Here is a 23,528-nt window from a genome sequence, read left to right as displayed (position 1 = left end):
GAAGCTCTGCCTAATGACCTGTGCTAATGGCAATCCAAATCTGTTGTTAAACCAAATTGCCATGGCAACCTAGCACCCCAGACCACATGGACATAAAATCCACTCTTGTCTCAGATCTGCTTTGTCCATATAGTTAACGGACAGAAGTCAGGAATTGGCAGGGGACTTGATTTTTCAGATGTTGAGAGAAATCAGAGAATGTGTGGCAGATGAGAACTCCTCCACCTCTCATCAGGTTCCACTGAGACTCCTCCAGTTTAAAGCTCAGCGGCCCAGAGCTGTGGTCCTAGTGTTTAAATGATTGATCGTAAAATGGACAAGTGAGCCTACTCATCCATCATCCATCTGCACCAGCTGTTTCTGTGACTTGTAGAGGACATTGATATCATTAACCTCATGTAAAACCCATGTGAGATGTTTTATGGTTTCCTCTTTAGAAGCATTAACCAATCTGTCCTTTAACACCAGTAATAAGAGACGTGTTGCAGTTTTTATCCACAAAGACCCGACATTGATTTTATAACCATCCTTTTGTGCCAAGAATGTTGCTCAGAAATACTACCAGAAAGAAACACTGAGAAAACAAAGAGATGAAATGTTATAGATTCCTGGTTACTAAAAGGGTGGGATATCAATACTGCAGCACTTGGAACTAACCTCAACTGCACAGACTCAGGCTCCAAATGTGCAAGATGTCAGTGCACGACAATAGACTGTATAAATAATGGATGTAGTATCCGTGACGTCACCCATCTGTTCCTGAACACTGTTTTGAAGCCAATCGACGGCGGCAGCCATATTGGAAATGCGGAACTCAACCAGGCAGAGGGTGACGTAAAGGGGCGGAGTTTGAGCCTCCTAGCCAACAGCTATGTGTTCCCATCCGGGAGTGATAGAGGAATTAGCTACGTAGGGCAAAGTCGTTTTTTGTACCAGGCTGTAAACATGTTTATTAATGCTGCAAAGATCGTCTTTTTTGAATTGGTGTCTATGTGGTTTCCGGTGTTTCTGCAGCCAGCCTCAAGCAGATTCTCAATGAATTACAGTTTATAACACTTCTGCATGGGCTTCATAGTTTGAGACCGGAGGTTGATGCTTGTTCATGACACAGGGGGTATTTTGGTTTTATTTTTGAACAACTGGAGGAGATGGAGACGTATCATCCATCTTTATCTACAGTCAACGCTATTTATTTAGTAAAACTCTAACTAGGTACCTCTAGCTTACCAGGAGCATGTTGAAGCTTCGAAACAAGCTGACCGCTTTCAGAAACTGATCAGATCAGAGGTGAGGGGGGATTTCCCATAAGGTGTGGGGGTGAACAGTGCACCCCCCCTTGCCTTCAATCTCTTGCTGAGGAGGCCTGCAGAGAGACATTCACACTGGGACCTCTCGTACAATACTTGCTAGTATGAATATCAATAACTCTCCAGCCAGGACTGTCAACAGTGGATCTGGCCTAATTTATTCCAGCGCTGTGATGAAACAAGGTCAAGCCCTTGGCACTTCATTCAGATTTTCATGGATGGTCAAACATTTGCATTTGTGTTACGTGTGCAATTGTCTTTTGTCTGCAATATGCAAACTGAAATTCATGCAGATGAATTTATAGTTAGGCCATGTTCCTAAAACTTGTAAAATAATTTGATATGTTTTGACTTTATTCTATAGTTTATTACTTAAAAACAGCATATGGAGCTTTTTTACCCTGACAAACACAATAATTTACCTTTTTTTAAAAAAAAATGATTAAGTCTCCACACCCAACGGTTTTAAGTGCTGAGTTTTTGTGGTAGAAATATTGTAACCCTCCTCCTGCATTTTGTTTAACTTGTAGAATACTGCACTGACCAGCAGCCTTGAGACTGACTGATGGGGTGAACACACACATAGCTTTGCGAGATCTCACCATCCACTTAAATTTCTAGGTCTGTGAAGGACACAGTCATAGCTGAGTACGGGCTGTTTTCATGATTCTAGTGAATTTGTTAAAAACATCGCTGCTAAAACCAGATCCTGTTGGTTTTTGTACGTACACTTTCTTTCTCAGTCAGTCCCTTGAAGACCTTACTATAGCCTCCTTTTCACAAAATCTTGAAATGAAAAATGCTAAAGATACTGTCTGGCTCATTTTTTTCCCCCATACCTTCCTAAATTGGCGATTTATGAAGAGGAATGGGAAATGTCATGGTGGCTGCCCATTGCCCCCCCCCCCCTTCTCCTCATCCTCCTCCTCCTCCACCTCCTCTCCACTTCTTCTCCTCAAGACACACACACATACCCCTCCCTGTCAGCCTCTCTTCCCCTGGGGCCAGTGGGGAAGGCATTCCAGAGCTTGGGCCTCTGCAGAGAGTGCATCAGAGGGAAAAAGGGGAGAGACAGACAGAGTCTCAGAGTATTAAGGATTCAGAGCGCTCTGCAGCCTCGCTTTGCCTACAGCATCTTAGCTTTGCATAAAGCAGCTAATTTGTTCTCATTATCAAGCACATGTGAATTGGAGTTGAGGGTTTCAGAGCTGCAGGGACTGTTCCTGTTTCTGACAAGTTAAAACTAAAGACACTGTCAGGGCTGTTTTCTCTCCTCGGGGGCCACCAGCAGAGATGAGTGATCCTTTGAAACCAGTTAGAGTTGCTCTGCACAGTTGAAGAGTTAATGGAATTCGATTGTTGCAGATTAAAGTGACAGTTCATGGCAAATATGCCCATCGGAAACTTTGTTATCCTCTTAGAATACTTGCCACATAATGACATATGGAAAAAAAAAATGCATTTGTTCCCTTTAATCTTTAATCTACTTAATTCTGCACCAGAAATACAGCGGAGAGGATGGTGATGCACAAGTTTTTTTTTTTTTCAACAATATATTTATTGTTTTATGACAAGACAAATACTAATGGTACAATTGACATACAATACACATTATACCAACAACATAATCCCTTCAAATAAATAAATTAAAATGAGTAAAATACAATAGAATAATAAATGAATAATAAAATAAATAAATAAATAAAAAGCAAGGCAAAAAAAATAAATAATAGTAATTAAATAAAATAAGTAATACACAACACAGCACCACTTTTCAATCAATTCACTCTGAACGTCCGAGAAACTCAATTAAAGGTGACCAAATTTCTTGAAAATCTCTCCCCTTTCCCCTGACAATATAAGTAAGTCGTTCCAATACAATACATGATGCCATCTCCTTCACCCACATATGTATTGAGGGCACATCAACTTTCCTCCAGTATAAAGATATCAACCTCCTGGCCTGCAGGAGTCCAAAGTCGATGAGTTTTAGTTGTCTTGAGGTAAACGTACAGTTCTCTGGGTGTACACCCAACACACACATCTTTGCTTGAAAAGGCACACTCACTCCAGCAATCTTAGATAAAGTTTGTACGACTGACTTCCAGTAATTCTGTAGTTTTGGACAGTCCCAGACACAGTGAAACAGAGTACCCTGTCCTTCCAAACATTTACTACAGGTATCTGGGATGTTGGGTGACCAACGATTCAATTTGACTGGGGTAATATAAGTTCTCATCAACCATTTATATTGTAGGAGTTTCATCCTTGTATTAATTGATTGTTTTTGAGCCTTTAAACATGCCGTTTCCCAATCTGCCTCATGTATATCCTCCTGGAGGTCAGATCTCCACGCATCCAGCCTATCAGTGGAGGTTTCCTTATCATGTGATACAAGAGCTGTATAAAATAAAGAAATTTGACCTCTCCCCTCTAGATTCTGGAGTGTAAGATTCTCCAAACAAGATAATAGCGGTTGAGATACAATATGTTTATGTTTTGACATTATAAAATGTTTTACTTGTAAATATTTAAAGAAATGCTTCTTTGGAATGTCATATGTTTGACATAATTGATCAAATGTAAGAAGGTGGCCATCCTTATACAGGTCTTCTACCTTCTGTACACCTTTATCTGCCCAGATTTTAAAACCTCCATCTGCTCTCCCTGCCTTGAAACATGCATTGCCCCATATAGGGGATAAACGAGAGATGGGAGGAGTATCCCCAATATGCTGGTGTGCCCTATACCAAATATCAATAGTGTTTTTTAAAAAAGGATTATTTGTCATTTTTTTCAAGTTTTTGGGATTTGCAGAATACAAATACAGCTTTAATGAAAGATTTGGTATTGATGTTTGTTCAATATTCACCCAAGCTGGGGGTGTCTCAGTTGAAAAGTAAAACATAGCTAAGCGTAACTGCGCAGACCAGTAATACCATTTCAAGTTCGGGAGTTTCAGCCCCCCTCTTTCGTATGGCAGGTACAGTAAGCGAAGTCTCAGCCTGGGCTTTTTGTTGTTCCAAATGAATGCATTAAAGATACTGTTTAACTCATCAAAAAGTAACTTTGGTGGAGGTAGAGGGAGTGACTGAAAGAGGTATAAGAACTTCGGTAATATGGTCATTTTAATCATATTTATTCGGCCGATCATTGTTACGGGCATTATCATCCATCTATCCAGAGTCTCTTTCACCTGACTGATCAAAGGGTCATAATTTGTTTTAATAATGGTTTTAGTGTCTGGGGTAATTTTAATTCCAAGATACACAAATCCCTCTTCTGCATTAATAAATGGGGTTTGTATGATTGGTTTTAGCCTTTCATTCTTATTCAAAAATAGTATGGAAGATTTTGAGTCATTTATATTATAGCCAGAGAATCGCCCAAATACTTCAATTTGTTTCATTAGGTTTGGTATACTAATAGACAACCTGGTCAAGAAAACTATCAAATCATCGGCGTACAGAGCCAGTCTATGTTCTTGTTCTCCTAACTGGATACCAGACAGGTCTGTTCGCGATCTTATTGTCATTGCCAGGGGCTCTATAGCCAGTATGAATAACATTGGCGATAAAGGGCATCCCTGCCGCGTGGAGCGTTCTAATGTAATTGGTTTTGAAACTATGTTATTTGTTAAAACACTGGCCATGGGTCTTGTGTACAAAATTTGAATCCACCTAAGAAAGTAATTTCCAAATCCAAATCTTGGTAGAACATTAAATAAATATGGCCATTCTATTCTATCGAATGCCTGACGAGCATCCAATGATAATAAAGCTGTATCTTTAGCATCAAATTTTTCGTGAATTATATTCAGAACTCTTCTAATATTATGAAACCCTTGGCGTTTTGGCACAAAGCCATTTTGATCATTATGAATCAAGTGTGAGATGTAGGGGTCTAATCTTCTTGCTAAGACTTTACAAAGTATTTTAGTGTCCACTCCCATCAGACTTATTGGCCTAAATGAAGAGCATTCTGCAGGTGGTTTGCCAGGTTTTAAAATTAGTGTAATCATTGCCTGTCTCAGAGTGGGTGGGAGAGTCCCATTTTGAAATGCTTCATCATACATATTAGAGAGTGGAATTATTAATTTTTCTTGAAACGTTTTGTAAAATTCGATCGGGAACCCGTCTGGTCCAGGGGCCTTACCACTGTTAATATTTTTAATGGCTTGTAATATCTCTTCAATAGTTAGACTTCTGTCTAATTCATTTTTTGCATCTTCTGCTAGAGTTGGGAATTGAAGTTGATCTAGGAATGTGTCCCGTTCCTCTGAAACTTGAGGACATTCTGATTTGTATAGATTTTGATAAAACTCTCTAAAACTATCATTAATTTCCGATGGATCTACTGTTGAATTCCCTGAAGAGGTGATTATGCTGTTAATCACTCTATCACTCTGCATTTTCTTAATTCTCCATGCCAAGAGTTTTCCAGCTTTCTCTCCTTGATCGTAGTAAGATTGCTTCAGCCACATTAGGCTTTTCACAGCTACATCGGAAGATAATTTATTATACTCAGTTCTCATACGTAACAAATCGTTTTGTTTTATTGGGTCATCCCCGGTGTTAAGGTCCAACTCCAAAGATTTAATCTGTTTGTCTAGCGTTTCCATCTGTTTCTTTTGTTGTCTGTTCTTTGTGCTTGTAAAGCTGATAATTTCACCTCTAATATATGCTTTGAATCCCTCCCACCTTATCGAAGCACTAGTTTGATCAGTATTTAACTCAAAGTAATTATCTATTTTCTCCTCAATGAATTTAACGAAGTCTGGGTTCTGTAGCCATCTTACTTGAAACCGCCAGGTAGGGGGGTTATGGGTAAGTTTCTCTATGAGAATATTCAGTGAGACAGCTGCATGATCACTGATCACTATGCTATCATACTGGCATTTTTTTATCCTTGATAAGAGTTCTCTTGAGACAAGAAAGTAATCTATACGAGAGCGGGATTTATGTATACCGGATTGACAGGAGAATTCTATTTTGTCTGGGTTCTGTTCCCTCCACACTTCCACCAAGTTAATATCCGATATATATTGATTTATTAATTTTCTAGTTTTTGCTTTATATATGTCTGAACCTGTTGAGCGATCCAAAGTCGGGTTTAAGGTGCAATTGAAGTCTCCTCCAATTATATAAAGTCCTCGCAAAGTAGATATTGTAAGAAACAGGTCTTCAAAGAATTTAGGATTATTTTCATTGGGGCCATATATGCTCACTAGGTTTAATGTAAGTGAGAGAATGTTACCCTGAGCAATAACATACCTACCCGCGGGGTCCTGGATTGTCTTAATCATTTGAAATGGTATAGTTCTATGGATCAGAATAAGTACCCCCCTGGCATAATTATTGTATGACGCATGTATCACTTGGCCAGGCCATCTATTCTTTACAAATTTCATATCAGAAACAGTCAGGTGTGTTTCTTGAAGGAAAATTATTTTAGATTTAAGATGTTTGATCCTGTTCATAACCTGTTTCAGTTTGATCAGCTTCCTGAGTCCCCTGACGTTCCAACTTGTGATTTTTATATCAGAGATATTCTGCATATTTACTTGTTCTATAAGTGGTATTTTTGTTCTGTGATGTGAATGTAATAACATACAATACTGATGCTGAGTTAACACAAAGTACATACAAATTCTTAAGAAAAAAATAATAAAAATAAAGAAACAAGAAAAAGCCACCCTGACATTGACACATAACACTCAAAGTCCCCCTCCCTTACTCAGAACAGTGAACTGGGGCTTGTGCTAATCCACTCTACAGGGGAGTAGCCGAACTATGAGAACCCAACTTCAAAAGCAACAGTGGTGTCCGTGAACCACGCATTTACCATATTCAAAAACATATTGAACCCATACAAACAGTAAACAGATCAGATTAGCCTTTAAATTATTGGCAGCAGTACCTCTTATAATTGTCCGTTCTGGCACATAAAGAACTTCTTTAAAGGATAAAAGTTTCACCAAAGTGAATCATATCAATGCAAAAAAGAGAAAAAACGTAAATATTTATATTGGCGTTATGAGGGCATTATGAAAAATACCTCTCAAGACAAAACAATCTACTTAGCTGCCTGGAATAAATAAAATAAAAGAATAGGCTTACATGTTTTTATGTAAAGTCATGAAAGCAGAGACCAACTGAATCCGTGTTTCAAAAGGTGTGTTGTTTACCGCTACCGTTAGTCCTCTCCGGTGCGTCTACGATGGAAATCCTCCGCCTCCGTAGGGGATGAAAACAGCTGTATCTTCCCGTTGTGGAGGATCCTCATCCTGCAAGGGTTATACTGAAATCCGCGGAACATTCCTCTTTCGGTGAAGACTTTTCTGACGGTGTTAAACTCGGCTCGCTGCCGGACGGTCTCAGCTGAAAGATCCTGGGCAAAAAAGAGTTTGTCTCCGTTGTGCACGGTGTTGTGCTGCTTCGTGGAGCGGAAAACAAACTCCCGATCTTGAAAATTCAGGAACCGGATAAGGACTGCTCGATCCTGGTTTGGTTTTGGAGGTGCTAGGGTGCGGTGAGCCCTCTCTATAATGAAGGATCTATCGGTCCCCAGCCAGCGCGGTAGCATCTCCTGGATAAACTCCAGCAGCGGCCGCTGGCCCTCTGCGCCCTCCCGGAGACCAAACAGACGCAGGTTCTTCCTTCGGCCCCGGTTCTCCAGGTCATCGGTCTTGGTCTCCAGGTAGGCTACTCGCTTCATGGTCTTGTTAAGATCCGCGATGCTCTTTTCCAGTTGCTCCTCTGCCGACATGATTCTGTGCTCAGCTTCATCCAGTCGCGTTGTGTTGGCGGCAACATTTTGCTTTACCTCCGTCATGTTGTTTTCCAAACTGGCCACCGACTTAGCCATTTCACCCATATGGTTATTTATACCGTCCAGTTTGGTCCCGAATTCACCGAACTCGAAACGGAGTGACCGAAGTTCATCCAAAACCGTTGTGAGGTCGGCCATGCTACTCGTGCTAGCGGCCCTCTCGTCGTCTGGACCTGTCGGTGAACTAGCAGTTTTAGCAGGTTTTTGAGAACCGCGTTTCCTGGTGAAAATATCACATTCCTTAACTGTAGACGTTTTTGACATTTTTTAGGTCCAGTTGGTGTTTCTAATGCAGGGTTATCACAGGTATTTAGTGCAGGTTACACGGAGCATCCACGTTATGCTGCCATCTTGGTCCGCAGCTCCATAGCGCCCCCGTGATGCACAAGTTACACAAGTGAAAACTTGAATGTGTTTTGAGAGAGCTTACAAGCTTGGTTTGGTTCATTATTTATCACTTAAATCAGTCTGCGTTTTACTGTCTTAAGTCATGCTGCTGTATACTGTATTATGACTGTTTCCATGGCTACCACTGAGTAAAGTGGTCTGAAATTAGAATGGTCTCATGGGAAAACCACTGATGCCTCAGAAGAGTTTCACAGACTGTTTGTATGGCTTTGTTTTAAAATATGACATGCTTCTCTAATTCTTTAACTCTTTATTTCAATCGACTGCAGACATATTTGCTCAGTCACATATAGGATGAAATTTGTCCTTCATCATCATAGACAGCCTGTACTGAATCCCCTCCCCCATGCTGTATTCCCTGTCGTCTGGCTCTCTCTTCTCCCTGTGGGTTTCTGTGTGTTAACCATGACAGCTTTTGTGAGACTGTCACCCTGGTCTCGGAAGTACACAGGGAACCCACATTGGCACTCAGTCTAGCGGGAGAATTCCCCCCTTTGGTGGATTGTCCTATGGTCATCGTGCTTTGTGTTTCCACTGAAAGAATCTGCATTAATTATAGCCTTTCCTCATTTTCTCCGTGCTCTATAGAATTAACTGGCGAGGAGTTTATGTTAGTGTATGTGTGTGTTTGTGTATGTGTATAACACATATATTGGGAAAAAGAAAGGTATCATGGCTCATATTGCTTAGATTACATTTTTGCCGACATGCTTTGCTCTGTAAATAGTTGTCTTTGTGGCAAGCTAAGCGGTTAGCATTACTTCAGGCAAAAACAAACTTCAAGAAACATAACTGCTTCTCTAAACCAGAAGTGACCATATTTTAAATATAGAGCAAAAAAGCATTACAGCTGTTCTGGTGGACAGGTCGCCATGGAGTCGACTTGTCAATCATAGTTAGTCTAGTACACCCTAAAGCTAAGCCCACTTTATTTCAATATACTTTACTCTAGATGTCCACGTTGCGTACTAGGGATGCACTGAAATGAAAATTCTTGGCCAAAACCGAAAATGAGGAAACCAAGGCTGAAAACCGAAACACGGAAATAAGTTATTATGCCAGTTATTAGTAGGGAGTAGGCCATGCATTTTCTGTTTGTGTTGCACAGGCATTTTCCAGACCATTTATTAGCAGACACTTGAGGCTAGTTTGTATAGCAGTTTGAACACACTGGGTTAAAAGAGCTCAAAGTTATAGACAGAAATGTCAAAAATGTTAGAACTGTCCCAGTTCTCTCCTACCATTGCATTTATGGCTATGACTGTGTACTAACCTCACTAAAATCAAGGATCTCATTGAACATATCAGAGAACAAGGGTGCATGCCCCTCATCTGGTTCAGAGAGACGAGTCCTTTTTTCTCTGTTCTCCTTCTCCTGCGCTGTGCGCTTCTCCATATCCAAGCAGGTTCTCCACATCCATCGCGGTCTGGATCATTTCTCGTACGCGCTGCTTTATTCCCACATCCAAGTAATGATCTTTATAACGCGGATCAAGTCCTGTCGTGATGAAGTGCAGAGGATCCGAATAGATCTCAGTGAAACGTGTGCTGACAGACTCTAAGAGTGTACTTTTCATTGTTTCCACTCCGTGGTCCGTCTCAACCTCTTTGCTTAGAAGACTCTTTAGTGCTGCAATTAAAGGAATAACGGATGCAGACATGTTGGCTCTTATCCAAACAACAGGGTACTGACTGCAGTTTTTGCTTGCTTCATCACAACATTCTGTTTCGGCCATGTTGTTTCGGTGAAAAAAGTCTTTTGGCCAGAAAACAAAAATATACTTTTGGCCATTTCTGTCGGAAAATTTTCGGTGGCCGAATTTTCTGTGCATCTCTATTGCGTACCTCTGATCTTGTTCATGTATAAGCAAGTGTACCATGCTAAGGCCCACCTCTTCCAAGCGTGCCAGGGCCAAGGAAGTGTACCGTACACCTGCTTGTTACGATACAAGTAGTATAATACAAACAGAAATTTCAGCTTACATTAACATTAAGGAATTAACCTGTGACATCAGCTTGTGTTAGACCCTCGTATCAGACAGAACAAAGCAAACATGCATCACAGGCACACAATTTTATGAAAGGTGTTTGAGAGTAAGATGTCAACTTGACAGGTTTTTCTTCTTAACAATGTGGGCACACAACTTAATGAAAGAAACGCAGGTGCACAGTTCTATTTATGGCAAAGCTGCTGTATTGTGTGTTTGCTGCTATTTTGAACATAGCCTGTAAGTATTGTAGTGGTGTGGCATGCACCCAAACAGTGTGCCTTGAAGTTGTAGCATTTTCAATGACATTTCAGGCCTTTGTAGGACAATGGAGAGGGGTTTTGTTTTTGTAGTTGGTGATTGCTGTCCCTCACAAGGAGTGACAGATCACAGTCCTATACACAGATTTACTTAAGAGGCAAAAGATTTATGATCATGAAAGACCTTTTACAGCATTTAGGATTCATGGTGAGCAGTGCTTTAGCATGCTAGTAGGAGGAAACGGATGATGTATAAAAAAGAAATTAAATTCAGTGGTTAACTTTTATTTGATGAGGAATGAGGATGATCACTTTGCTACATAGTCATAGAATGGGCTCTAAAGGGTAACTGTACATTACATGTTATCATAAGAGTGTAGTTTAAACATAGAAGTGAAATTCATCATTTAAAAATACGAGTTAAAGGATAATATTTCACTTTTTATGCAGTTTCAAATCAGAGTCAAGTCAGAGTTTCCATCTTTATGACATTACTGCATATGTAGGAAACACTGAGACAGGAACATTGGTTGGAATAAATGTTGAAGACTGACCTGCTCAAATAATTGATTTGCACTCTTAAGGTTTACTTTTCTAAATCAATGTCTTGAAATAATATTGAACCATCTTTATGGGTTGGGCATGTCCCCGTAGGCTCCGGCCTTTCTCTTTGATGAGGAGAGGAGAGTAGGCCAGGGACTGTAATCATTTTTACATCATCTTGGGGCACCACTGTATAATTAGAAAGGGTTGATTTCCTTGACCACAGCAGGGGCTGAAATTGCAGGCCTTGCCCCAAACAGGGTTTAGGAAAGAAACTAAAATAGCACTGGCAGGCTTCTGTCCTTGTGTCCCTCTGCGTTATAAAGTGTCGGTCAGATGGCGGAGCAGTCACCATGACACACTGCAGCCCATCCACCAGCACTCGGACTGTAAGCTTTTATGTGGCGTCTCTTGTTTTCTGAACCAGCTACCAAAATTACAACTTTGTCATAATCTCTTTAGCATGCAATATGGCTGAACCTGTATGACCACGACCTGCTGTGACTGTAAGTGAATGCTCCACTGGAAGCTTTCATAGTGTGTGACCAATGTAGCCTTAAGACACCAGCAGTTCGGTCAAGATTTTGTAAAGTAGTGTGTCCCCTACTTTGGGACATCTGTGCAAACACTGCAAAGTTATCATGCCAACAACAGAATCAAAAAGCAATTCTGTCATAAGACATTACACTAATTTATTTAGTTGACAAGTTGCACAAGAAGTGGTGTAACAAGGCAGAAAGGTAGTATTTCAGATACTGCTTTATATGAAAGATCCAACACATATGGTCTTTGTTTTCAGTAGATACATTTTTCATTGATATTTCTGCCTTCATTCAAGAGGAAGAGTGGAGAAATGACAGGAAATGATGGGAGAAAGAGATAAGAAATGACATGCAATGGGGGTCTTTGGTCCACAGGAACTAGGGCTGTTATGGTATAAATCAACATCACTTATTGAGCAATATAACCTATGTCTATACCTCCAGGGGAAACTTGAAGGTCATTATCTTGCTCAAGGACACTCCCACATGGAACTGTGACCGCTGTAACCAGGAACTGAACTGATCTTCCAATTAGTCGACAATCTGCAATGTCTCTCCTGCACCATGGTCAGGGCATGAAACTCTTATCCAAGAGTGCCCAAGAATAGATCTACATTAAACTAAGATATATATTTTTTGGTTGTAATAACCCAACTTTCAAACACACAGGTAACACGTTATTCATTTAGGGTCAGCAGGGATACACTCTTGTGATGTGGTTCATGTTGCACCACAAAGAGAACTTATATGTCTGTTCTCAAAATCTGAAAGTGTATCAAAGCTGCAGTCAGACACACACAGGTCCAGAGGGACTACGTGTCAGTATCAGTGTGCATGCAGTGGGTCCCACTCAGGTCAGGGTTGCAGCAGATCTTGGCCTTGGCTGAATGACCTTTGGGTCTTTCACAGGTTTTTCCACATCTAACAGCATGCAGAGGTGTCATTGCAACCTTTCAGCTTCCTGTCCCTGACATTCTTCTTTGTCTAGGAGCCCTTTAAAAAACAGAACAGCTTTGTGTCCCCTGCAGCGAGGCGGAGGCGTGGAGAAAATGGGTCTCTGTTTCTGATTAGCCCTGCAGCCCAACAAACACTCATTTCCCCTTAAGAGAGAGAGCCAGGATGCTAATGCAGTAGTCGCTTGCTTCTTGTATTTGAGTCTTCAGTGATTTCTACAAACCTCTGGCTGCAGACAGGCGTCAGCGCTAATCTGCTGCTGTCTTCCCAAGCAGCACAGTCCTGAAAAGCTAATTGTCATTACTGTGGTTGACCACATCTGCAGTTCTGATTTAGCTCGGTTTGCTGACGTATGGCCTGTGTTATTAGTAAGGTATTACATGTTATCTTGAGGTTGATAATTCATACATTTTAATTTGTGGCAATGATGAGTGGGCAACTTTGATGCCACAGGACAGATTACTTTGCAGTTAGCAGGCTCCATGGTTGGAGTGGTCTTTCCATGAAGGGTTGGTTCTCAGGGAAGCAAAACCTGCTTTTTCCATCTAGGGCTTGGGAGTCCACAGAGCAAACTAGTCACCAGGTTAAATCATTTCCAAGTCTTTAACCCAGTCCATTGATTCAACTGTGGGGTACTTTTCTGCTAGAACAAAAAAAGTTTCAGACGGGTGAGACAGAGAAATATAGAGATATCCAGTGACTGTGTGACAGCAGAGGAAGTGAATTATAGCTCCTGTGAAAGTACAAATGACTGACTTCTTAAGAGAAGAAGTGATGCCTTACGAGAAAGTTTCTGGCTTACATTGCAAGCCAGCAGATTTCTGAACAAATCAATCATATTGCACCCTGTCGCAACCAGCTTCACAAGTTTTTCTCTTTTACATTCTTTTCGATAAGTATTATATTCTGGTGCTTTATTTTAACATGGGAAAAATGAAGTTTCGATGTCTCATACACTCTCAAACTTTAGATTTAGAGGTAGGTCAAAAGGGGACAGAGTTATTGTGAGTGCTTAAAGGGTTTTATGAAGCAAAGGTAGAGAAGGGATTTTTCCCACAGGTGAGGATTTTCTCCGCTAAGCCACATTCTTGAATATGGATCAGGCTGTGACATTGATACCATTGTTGCTCTTTGAGTCTCAAACTACTTTGTGTTTTTAAAATATGTTCACATTTACTATCCACTTTGCAGCATTGCAAACAAATACAGGCAGGTACTCTACATATTTGTACCTATTATTACAATGTGACCAATTCAAATACTAATCTGATGCTGTCTCTGTTGACCTTCTAATCACAACATCAGCGTACTCTGCTTCAAGGTCTGCTGCAATTTTCATTCACAGTTCAGTCAGATAGGCCAGACTGATAATGTAGGTAGTATAACTACTAATAGACATTAACCTTCAAAGTATCTATTCAACATGTGCCAGGTCATTTGTAGCGCTTCTTTTCAAAGACAGGGTCAGTCACAATTGTGCCGCACTTCTATCAAGAGTGCAGCAGGGTTCCCGTGCATCCTGGAAAACCTGGAAAACAGTTGACAAGTTTTCCAGTCCTGGAAAACACCTGGAAAAAGGGAGAAAAAGTCAAATATCCTGGAAAATCACAGATTGTCCTGGAAAATTATTCCAACATATCTGCATGCAACCTGACACGGTTAAAAAAACACATCCCCATTCAACATTTGTGGCCATTTTTGTCATTCAGTTCTATTTAGGTCAATCAATGCACTGATCCTCTGATTATTATTATTATTATTATTATTATTATTATTATTATTATTATTATTATTATTATTATTATTATTTATTTCCGTAAGGCAGCTTCCAGATTCCTTTGCTGCAGGCTCTTTTGTTTCTTACTGAGCTAATTAATAATTAATAATTTTTGAGAAAAGAGAAAGCTGAGATGAGAGTTGCCCATCAGGTTTACTTGGTTGCACTAATAAAGTGAAGTGCTGTACATCTGTGGTTGCATTATTCTATAATCAATTTGCCATCATTTTTAAGCACTTAAGAGATTATTTCATGGATAGCCATACACTGCACGTCATTCAATGTAGACTTCCACTGAGAGGAACATATTAGACTATTTAGGAACTAAATTAGGAACTAAATTTAGACTGTCATACCAGCTTGATCATCATTGAAAATGTCCTGGAAATGTCCTGGAAAATGATCTCTGGAAAAGAGTGGGAACCCTAGTGCAGTATTGATCCAGCTTGATTTGAAATACTTAACCACAAATGACTATCAAGGTACATCCTCATACTTCATTGGTCAATGACACAGCCTTGTTTACTCCACTAACTGGATGTCCTTCTCATGTGCCCGAATGGCGTGAGAAACCTTCAAATGACCCTGGGGTTGAATACATAGTATTTGGCTGTTATGTGTTTTCCAGGAAATAGGTCTACTCTGCTTTTTCCCACCTTTTTTATTTTGTTTGTGCCCCTGGTAACCTACAAAGAGATTTATCTCTGCCTTTTTTCTGGCATTGCATTCTGTGAAGTTGATTTTATGAACAGCAGTTGTCTGTTATTGTAATTATTTGAGCTCAGCTGGGTCCTGAAACTGGAGTATAACCTTGATTAAGTTATTGATAGAGAAACCATACTGCAAATTGTGGGTGGTCAAAGTGTCAGAATGCCTTTCTCCATCAGAAGCAGCAAATATTATTACAAATGTCAGGAAATTCAAACTCCTGAAATCATTTGTCTGTAGACCAGCTCACTTCTGACAAATGTATTATGTGTACACAGAGTATGAACTTTGTTAATGTTTGGCATCAGTAAGGCTCTTAATCAGCCCCTGCAAGCAAACACAGAGCTCAGCAAAGTGAAGAGTGAGGAATGATGTCAGGAAACCTTCGCTTCTTGGGAAAACAGAGCCCAAAGGTGAATGCTGTAATCCTGATGGGGCTGAACAAATACTGTAGAATGAGCAGCAGCAGATGCAGCAGTATGGCCAGTTAGAAACAATACTCAAGCTTGGCGCCTGACAACTGTTGTGAAAAACTGTCAGAAGCAGGCAGATTTCTGTAGCAAAAGAAATGATGCCATGGTTCCCTCTGAGGTTTTACATTCCTGGTGTTCAGACTCTGCATGGTAGTATCAGGACGTGTTTTAATACCTTGTTTGAGTCTGGTCATCCTCAAGGTTAGCTTTGTCATGTTATTTATTCCCTTTTGCAGGTTCTGGCCTCTCTATAAGGTTAAATCTATAACAATAAGATATATACATAAGTTACTGTCTCACATCATGTTGTGGTCTATTTAATGACTGTAAAAGTATCCAGCCAGAGAACTCTGTGGGCTGATTTGTTTCTTCAGGCACACTCGGACAGTGTTATTTTCCCTTACTGAAGCTAAATTTGAAGTCCTCCTGAATGGTGCCACGCATTTCTTGTGGACAGCATCAAAGTCTCTGAGTGCAGTGGGCCTTTCAAAGGAGTATAATGAAAAAGGGCTGCCATTTCTATCGCACAAGATCTGACAAAGTGCCTAACCTGCTCAGTGAGGAGTAGCAAAGAGAGATAACGCAAACAAGCGACTGGTTAGAACAGCTACGTTTCCAGCTCACTAGTGACCTAGATCTCTTTCTTAGTAAAGCCAGACCACAGTTGAGATGGAGAGGGAACATTAAACCAGTGAAGTTGCCAAACATATAACCATTTGTCTGCTGGAGGAAAGAAATCATATCTTGACAGATTATCTTTTATGGCAAAGTTTAAAAAATCGGTCATTATATTATATCTATCTTAAAGTCACTTTGTCTCGTGCTGTTTTGATTTTGAAGGTATAAGCAAGCAGTAACCTCTGTTCTAAAAATATGAGTCCAATGTGGAAGTGTTAAAAACTGTAGTTTATCGAGGATCCGCTTGAGGCTGGCTCCGGAAGTACCGGAAACCACATACACACCAATTCAAAAAAGTGGATCTTTACAGCAGAAATAAACATGTTTACAGCCAGGTACAAAAGACTGTAGCTGTTAGCTAGGAGGCTCAAAGCCCGCCTCTTTACCTCATCCTGGCTCGACAGCAGCAATATGGCTGCCGTCGACGATTGGCCTCAAAACAGCGCTTCAGAAACAGATGGGTGACGTCACGGATACTATGTCCATATTTTATACTGTCTGTGGCTGTAAGTTGCAGAGCCCAAACAGCAGTGTGCACTCATTCACAATACTAATATCTGTGAACTGCTTACAAACAATAGATTGTGTAAATAATGGACGTAGTATCCGTGACATCGCCCATCTGTTTCTGAGCGCTGTTTTGAAGCTAATCGTCAGCGGGTGCCATATTGGAAATGCTTACCGCAACCTAACTTCTGTCGAGTGATTGTGACGTAAAGAGGCGGGCTTTGAGCCTCCTAGCCAACAGCTACAGTGTTCCCACCTTTCAATCAAGTCAGCTGTGCCTCTCATAATGGAAAACTGGTAATCTTGACTTGATATTTTCGAAATTGCAGCGTTCTGAAGAAATTCACCCCTGTACAGTGTGTGCTGATCAAGAAATGAGCATAGACTGTAAATAAAACGGACAGCGTTACTCCGCCTCTTCCCATTGTATGGTTCTGAAGCCAAAAAATCCCTCTCCTGGGCGCCGCCATTGTGCAGCCAGAGCCTGTGAAGCCACTGTAATAAGCTCCGCCCTACAGCGTAACGTCACAAGACGCTGTGTCCTTTGAAGTTTCACTCTACGGCGGCTGTGAATCAAAGGAAACCTGGAAGTAAAACCTCGTTTTTTAAACTCTAATACTAACGAAGAAGAAACTTTTCAGGAAAAAGAGGCCTTGAGCACAAAACAGTCAAATACTAACTACATATCACCACAGCATACGGATGGGAACGGAACTTCTCCCTTGGAAATGAGCTATCCAGACTACACTCGTTTTTTGTACCAGGCTGTAGCGGAAGTGTTAGGGTTACATGAGTTAGGGTCACAAGTGTAAAGTTACAAGCGGCAACCTCCGGCCGCAAGGATTGAAGCAAATGCAGCTTCAATTCTCACGGCTGGAGATTGCCGCTTGTAACAAACCTAAAACACACATAACTACTTAGTTCTTTCATTCTTAGAGTTTTGTTAATGTGCCATGATAGCACTTCAGTGTGAACATGTTTAAACACCCTTGGAGCTTCACTTCTTAAAGCCCTTAGAACTCTGCACTCCACAAACAGCTCCAAGAGAAGAGAAAAACCTACACAAGTGTTTCTGCTGCTTAAAGTCAATTCATACCCAGATATTCCGTCATATTTAAACCCTCTTCTTTCTATACCTTTACATGAAGTAATGTAAAAACCTTGAACTCTTTGTAATAGCTGTGCTGTTTTTCCCAACAGGTGATGCACACAGCCACAATGCCCAAAGAAGATTCCAACCTGATGGAAACCCTCAACACCAAGGGCCCGGCGGCGGTCACTCTCACGTCCCAGATGATGTTTTCAGGTTAAGCCTTACCAAGGGAGTGTCCATGTCTCTTCCATCCTCACCTCTGCTGCCAAGACAGTCCTACCTGATGCCTCTACGCCCTGGAAAAAGATCGCCAGGTACTGTTTCTACTTTCCATTTGAGCTCTTCTTTTTGATTGTTATTTCTACACTATGTTTGCTATGTTGGTTTTCTGCACCCTACATCACCATGAGTGTAAAAACAGACAAGCTAAATGTGCTCCAAGAATAACATTTGTTCTCATCTTTGTACAGTACTTCAGTCTCTTAATGGGAGCTTCATTTGTCTCTGTGGGGCTTTTGCAGGATTTTTGAACATCTGACAGCACTGCAGGAAAGATGGCTCATCTCTGCCCCCAACACACTGCTTTTAACTTAGAACTCTCTGTGACAAGTCAAACTATTTTGAGCATTTATAATTCTTGGAAATTTAAAGTGATCCAGGATACAGGGCTTTAAGAAAGTCACGATACCTGCACCACTCCTGTTCCTGAAATTAAGACGCTGAGCTCACACTGGTTACAAAGAACCGTTCTTGTTTCTTCATCCTCTTATTTGATCACCTAGTGTTGATGTGAAGTCGTCGCGTGTTTACACTTTGCTGACTAGTAATGGGTGTGTGTTTACACTGGATCTCATTGTCAGTCCTCCTCAGACGCCTTCTATCCACCACATTGGGAACATGGTTGTCAGCAGCTGTGGGGTGCTTCAAAGCAAAGGGAGGGGGGATACCTTTGTAGCTGAACTTGTTTCAACCTGAGTCTTTGTATTCTGGAGACTTGGCAAAGAGGAGAGAGATCCTTTAAGTGGTCAATGTGGCCCCACTCACATGTGGCACTCATCTGTGGGCTGTTGTGGCCTTTGTTTAGAGTGGTAACAGCTTTGATCTGTTTAGTGTAAAGATGAGTTGATGGGAAGGGGGAAGTGCGGTTTAAGCCTAATGCAAACTTTGTGTTGTACAAGTTCACGTCTCTTTGGAGGAATTTGGTATTAGCTGTTGGACTCTTTGAGTTTTGAATTAGCTTTCTGAAAAGGATAAGCCGTATTCTAATTTCATCTACAGATTAGGATGGAGGTTTGATGTTTGCTGCTGTGTTTTTGTTCTGAACCCTGATTTTCTGTGCACCTCTTCAGCAATTCCAAATATAATATTGGACTTGCAAGCTTGAAATTTGGACGCAGTACATTATCCAAATCTTTGATGGAAAGCTGGAATTGTAACTGCTCAGTCCCCAGTTTATAAAGCAGAGGTAAAACCAATGCACACCGTTTCAGATTGCCAAGTAGACTTCAATTTGCCTGGACCACACTCAGGTTAAAACTATTCAAATCTATTCAACTACTTCAGGTGAGACAGGGATTGTGATGACTGCTTTAAAGCCATCAAAGGTAGCACAGATGAAATTTTCATTTACTGACATAAAGGGAAGGACCAGAGAGGAAAGAGAAGAGAGAGAGAGAGAGAGAAAGAGAGAGAGAGAGAGAGAGAGAGAGAGAGAGAGAGAGAAGACAGTGAGTTTTGTGAAGGTGAAAAGGGCCTTTGGGACAGAAGAAGGGGGAACACTCATTAAAGGCATATTCCCACTTGGAGTGCTCTGAGGCATGGAAAAGGGGGAAAAAATGAACTGACAAGAAAGGATGTCACGGAGGACAACCCTGGAGAGACGGCTAAGGGGGGATGGTTTGTAGGTTCTCCTGCACTGTCCTCGCAGGTAACTGTGAAAACCCGTCGGGGGAGAGTTCACACCTCCAGTTAATAAACACATACTGCAGGAAATGTCTCAGCTCTGTGACGAAGACAGCGTAGGTCATAATGCTGTGGTGTCTTCTTGGTGAGCCCAGGAAGAGACAGTCTCAGACTCACCTCAGTCTAAATGAGCTGGTTTTACACTACTGAAGAGGGGAAGGATTAAAAAAATGCAATGCTTTTATGTAAGAAAGAAAAGTGTCAGGGAGATTTATTCATTTTATTAAGCTCAGACTCTTCAACATGTATGTTTTCTTGATCTTTGGATTAACAGGAAATGCTCTTTAATCTTTGGCTCATTATTAAAAGAGCTGGAAAGGTGTTTATGTCCACTTATGGATTCGCCTGCAGATTACTGCATCTTGCACACAGATGTTGAACCCACAGAACTTAACACATGGAAATGAAGGGAAGATTTATGGCGACACAGGACTACATTAAAGAAGATACATGCATATCCAAATAAAAACACAACACAACAATAATTAAGGCAATATGTTTGTGGCTTGTTACATTCAGTGTGACGCACTCTGATCAAGCCCTCATGATGTATGTAATAACACAAACACGAGAGAAGTAACGACTCTGGCTGATCTTAAGGTTTTGGTATTCAAATTATTGTAACAATTAATTTATAGACGGTGTCTGGTTTATATGTATTGGGTCTATGAAAAACACCTGTGATCTCTAGTCTAGGATACATTTTATTGAAATCAACAAGATAACCTATAGAAATGGCAAATAATCTCAAGAACTGAGTAATCAACCTCAGTCATTCTTCTGACATTTATCCCTACATGCAGCACATCCATCATTGACTTCTTTCACACATCCATTTGTTCTCCCTCCCCATCACAGCTCTATCAGATGCCTTTAAGGGGAAGTGGTTTCGCAGATTCCGCGAGCGTTTTGTGGCTTGGCTTCATTTCCTGACACATTGGATAATCTATGGCAGTTGGGACGGCTCAGACTTAGTGGTCGTTCTTTTCATGCAAACTTCACAGGGGGACAAACAGAGAAACATTCAGTTAATTAGGAGTGTGACGGATGCCTGAGCCGCAAAGTCCTGGTGGCGTTGAGTGCCGCAGCTTTGATCAGCTAAGCCCAGAGCTTAACCATGAAACAGAGCAGCCTGACATGTGTTGAACAGCACCTAGGCTTTATGGTCTTAATAGTTTACAGGCACCCTGAATGCCCAGAGAAGGACATTTATTGAGGGAATGTTTCCTGAATGGATTCAACCTATACAGGTCAGAGGTTGCGTATAGAGGAACTTGAACCTCGATCTTAAGTGGGTAGAGTAAACTTGACGACACAGTAAATGTGGTTTTCAAGTCTTCTTTTCTCCTGATGGTTAAAAACTCCCAGAGCGTCACCTCTGCCAGTCTCCTGGGTATCTCCACAGTGACCTCCTCTGGTTGTTTAATGTTACTGATGCAGAGTTGGATTAAAAACATCTGTTGTACCAACAATCCTGTGTGTACAAGATGATGCTTTTGCTGCTTCCTCCATAACTTTACAACCACATATTATATACAGCTAAACTACATCCCTGACGCCCTGTAGCAGGATGGTGTGTGCTGAACCAGTCAATGTATCAGAAATGATTTAATGTTTATTAGACATGAGTCACAGTGGCTCTCTGGAGGGTGAAGGGTGGTGGATACAGAGGTCATTCTGGTGTTTTCATCATATGATTGTATACAAGATTTGTGACCTTTCTGTAGTCTCATGACAAAACTGTTTGCCACACACTTTTCCTCCCTGCCAGCCTGGGAGGGATCATAAAACAGCAACTCATATTGATTTACTGCTGTCATGGGCAGGGTATGGTATTAATTAGTACATCTGCATAAAGGGCTACAGGGACAATGGCCAGTCGTCTATGTTTTGTGTATTCAAATGAGTTGAGTGGATCTTTGATGGAGGATTAGGTGCTGCTGGTTGACTGGCTGATTTATTTATTGATTAGAGAGGTAGATCTTCAAATCACCACCAGAGAGCAGAGTTCACTGTTCTGACATGACTTCTCTTTATCAAAGGTAAGGTTGGGTGATGTCTACCAGATTGGTTTATGACAGAACATTGCTTTGGACGATGATGACATGTTTTATTTCTTGGTGGGGGCGGGGGCCAGGGCAGCACTTTTGTAGCTGCAGACAGAGCAATGCATGAGTTACAGCAGAGGTTCCTAAACTTTTTTATCCCGCGACCCCCAAAATATACACTACCGGTCAAAAGTTTCAGAACTACCCACTTTTTTCAAGTTTGTTATTGAAAATTATGCAGTTCAATGTCTTATTGTGCTCTGAAATGAAAACATCGAACAAATAAACAATCGAATTTCAAAAATAAATCATGGAATCAATTCATAACCCAAAACGTAGTCTAAACTTTTGACTCATCGAAGTAGCCACCTTTGGCACCTTTTTCTTGCCACTTATTAACACATTAATTTCTGGAGTACAAGACTGTTCAAATATTGCTCACGAGGGTATGGTTCCACAGTGTGTTCCAACACTACTTTTATGCAGACAGAGGGAGTTGGAAGTAATCAAGAACAGTTGGGACACCTGTAAGAATTGGTAGCACCAACTTTCAAGGCTTGACTAACCTCAATTACTGCAGAACAGCAATCCATTTCTTGTTCCCTGAAAAAGGCCTTTTTGTATAATTCTGAAATGTACATTCTTTTTTCAGTTTTGGGTAATCTTACCCTTTTTTTTTTTTGCCTCTGGCAGTTCACCACTTACCTTTGTACCATTTAAAGCTATTCAATGGATGTGAACTGCTTGGATTTCAATAAAAAGTGGAAAAATTGGGGTGTTCTAACACTTTTGACTGGTAGTGTAGGTGCCAAAGACTTGCGGCCCCCACTGTCCCTTAAAGTGATTTAATGTGGCTTCATTTAGGTGGTGTGCAGAAAATTAACCTATCTATATGAGCATGTGTCTGTGTTTCCTGTGCCTTTATGAAGTAACCTACTGCTACTGATGCTTTTGATAATTAGCTGTTCACTAACCCGAAACTTAGGAGTCATCTGGCAAAAAGAAAGGCAGAAAACTCATTACATAATCTATTTTCAAGGTTTTATTTGAAGTTTAGATACTATTTGTGTCCATATTTTTTACTATAATGGATAAAATGTACTATTTTTAGATGTTTTTTTTTTTTTTTAAATCTGGAAGAAATCTCACAACCCCCCATTTGTGTCTCCCGACCCCCCAGGGGTTCCTAACCCACACCTTGGGAACCCCTGAGTTAAAGCATGACAGGCTGTAAGCTCAACAACCCAAATGTCAAAATGACCTCAAACCACAAAACTAGCCGTGATGGTAAAGGATGATCGAAACAGAGGGCGGTGTAATGAAGGACAGCATGAGGTGGGACTCAGGTCTACTGGTTGCATCGACAAGTCTTGCTCGTTTAATGACTGACTGCTAAACCACTTTTGTACCAGATGGCAGTTATATCATCTGCTCTGCTGCCATCTGAGA

The 23,528-nt window shown here is 40.9% G+C and overlaps 1 protein-coding gene across 1 annotated transcript in view; it reads left to right on the top strand.

Annotated features, from left to right (window-relative positions):
- tanc1b (tetratricopeptide repeat, ankyrin repeat and coiled-coil containing 1b) overlaps window positions 1–23,528 on the top strand; it is a 128,998-nt gene that overhangs the window by 27,987 nt on the left and 77,483 nt on the right. Inside the window, 1 exon segment of the mRNA XM_034694453.1 lies at window positions 18,177–18,383. Coding sequence (XP_034550344.1) covers window positions 18,177–18,383 — 207 coding nt within the window.

This window comes from Notolabrus celidotus, chromosome 10 (genome assembly GCF_009762535.1).
Source record: "Notolabrus celidotus isolate fNotCel1 chromosome 10, fNotCel1.pri, whole genome shotgun sequence".
In the NCBI taxonomy this organism is placed as follows: Eukaryota; Metazoa; Chordata; class Actinopteri; order Labriformes; family Labridae; genus Notolabrus; species Notolabrus celidotus.
This window is presented reverse-complemented; position numbering and strand designations above follow the sequence as displayed.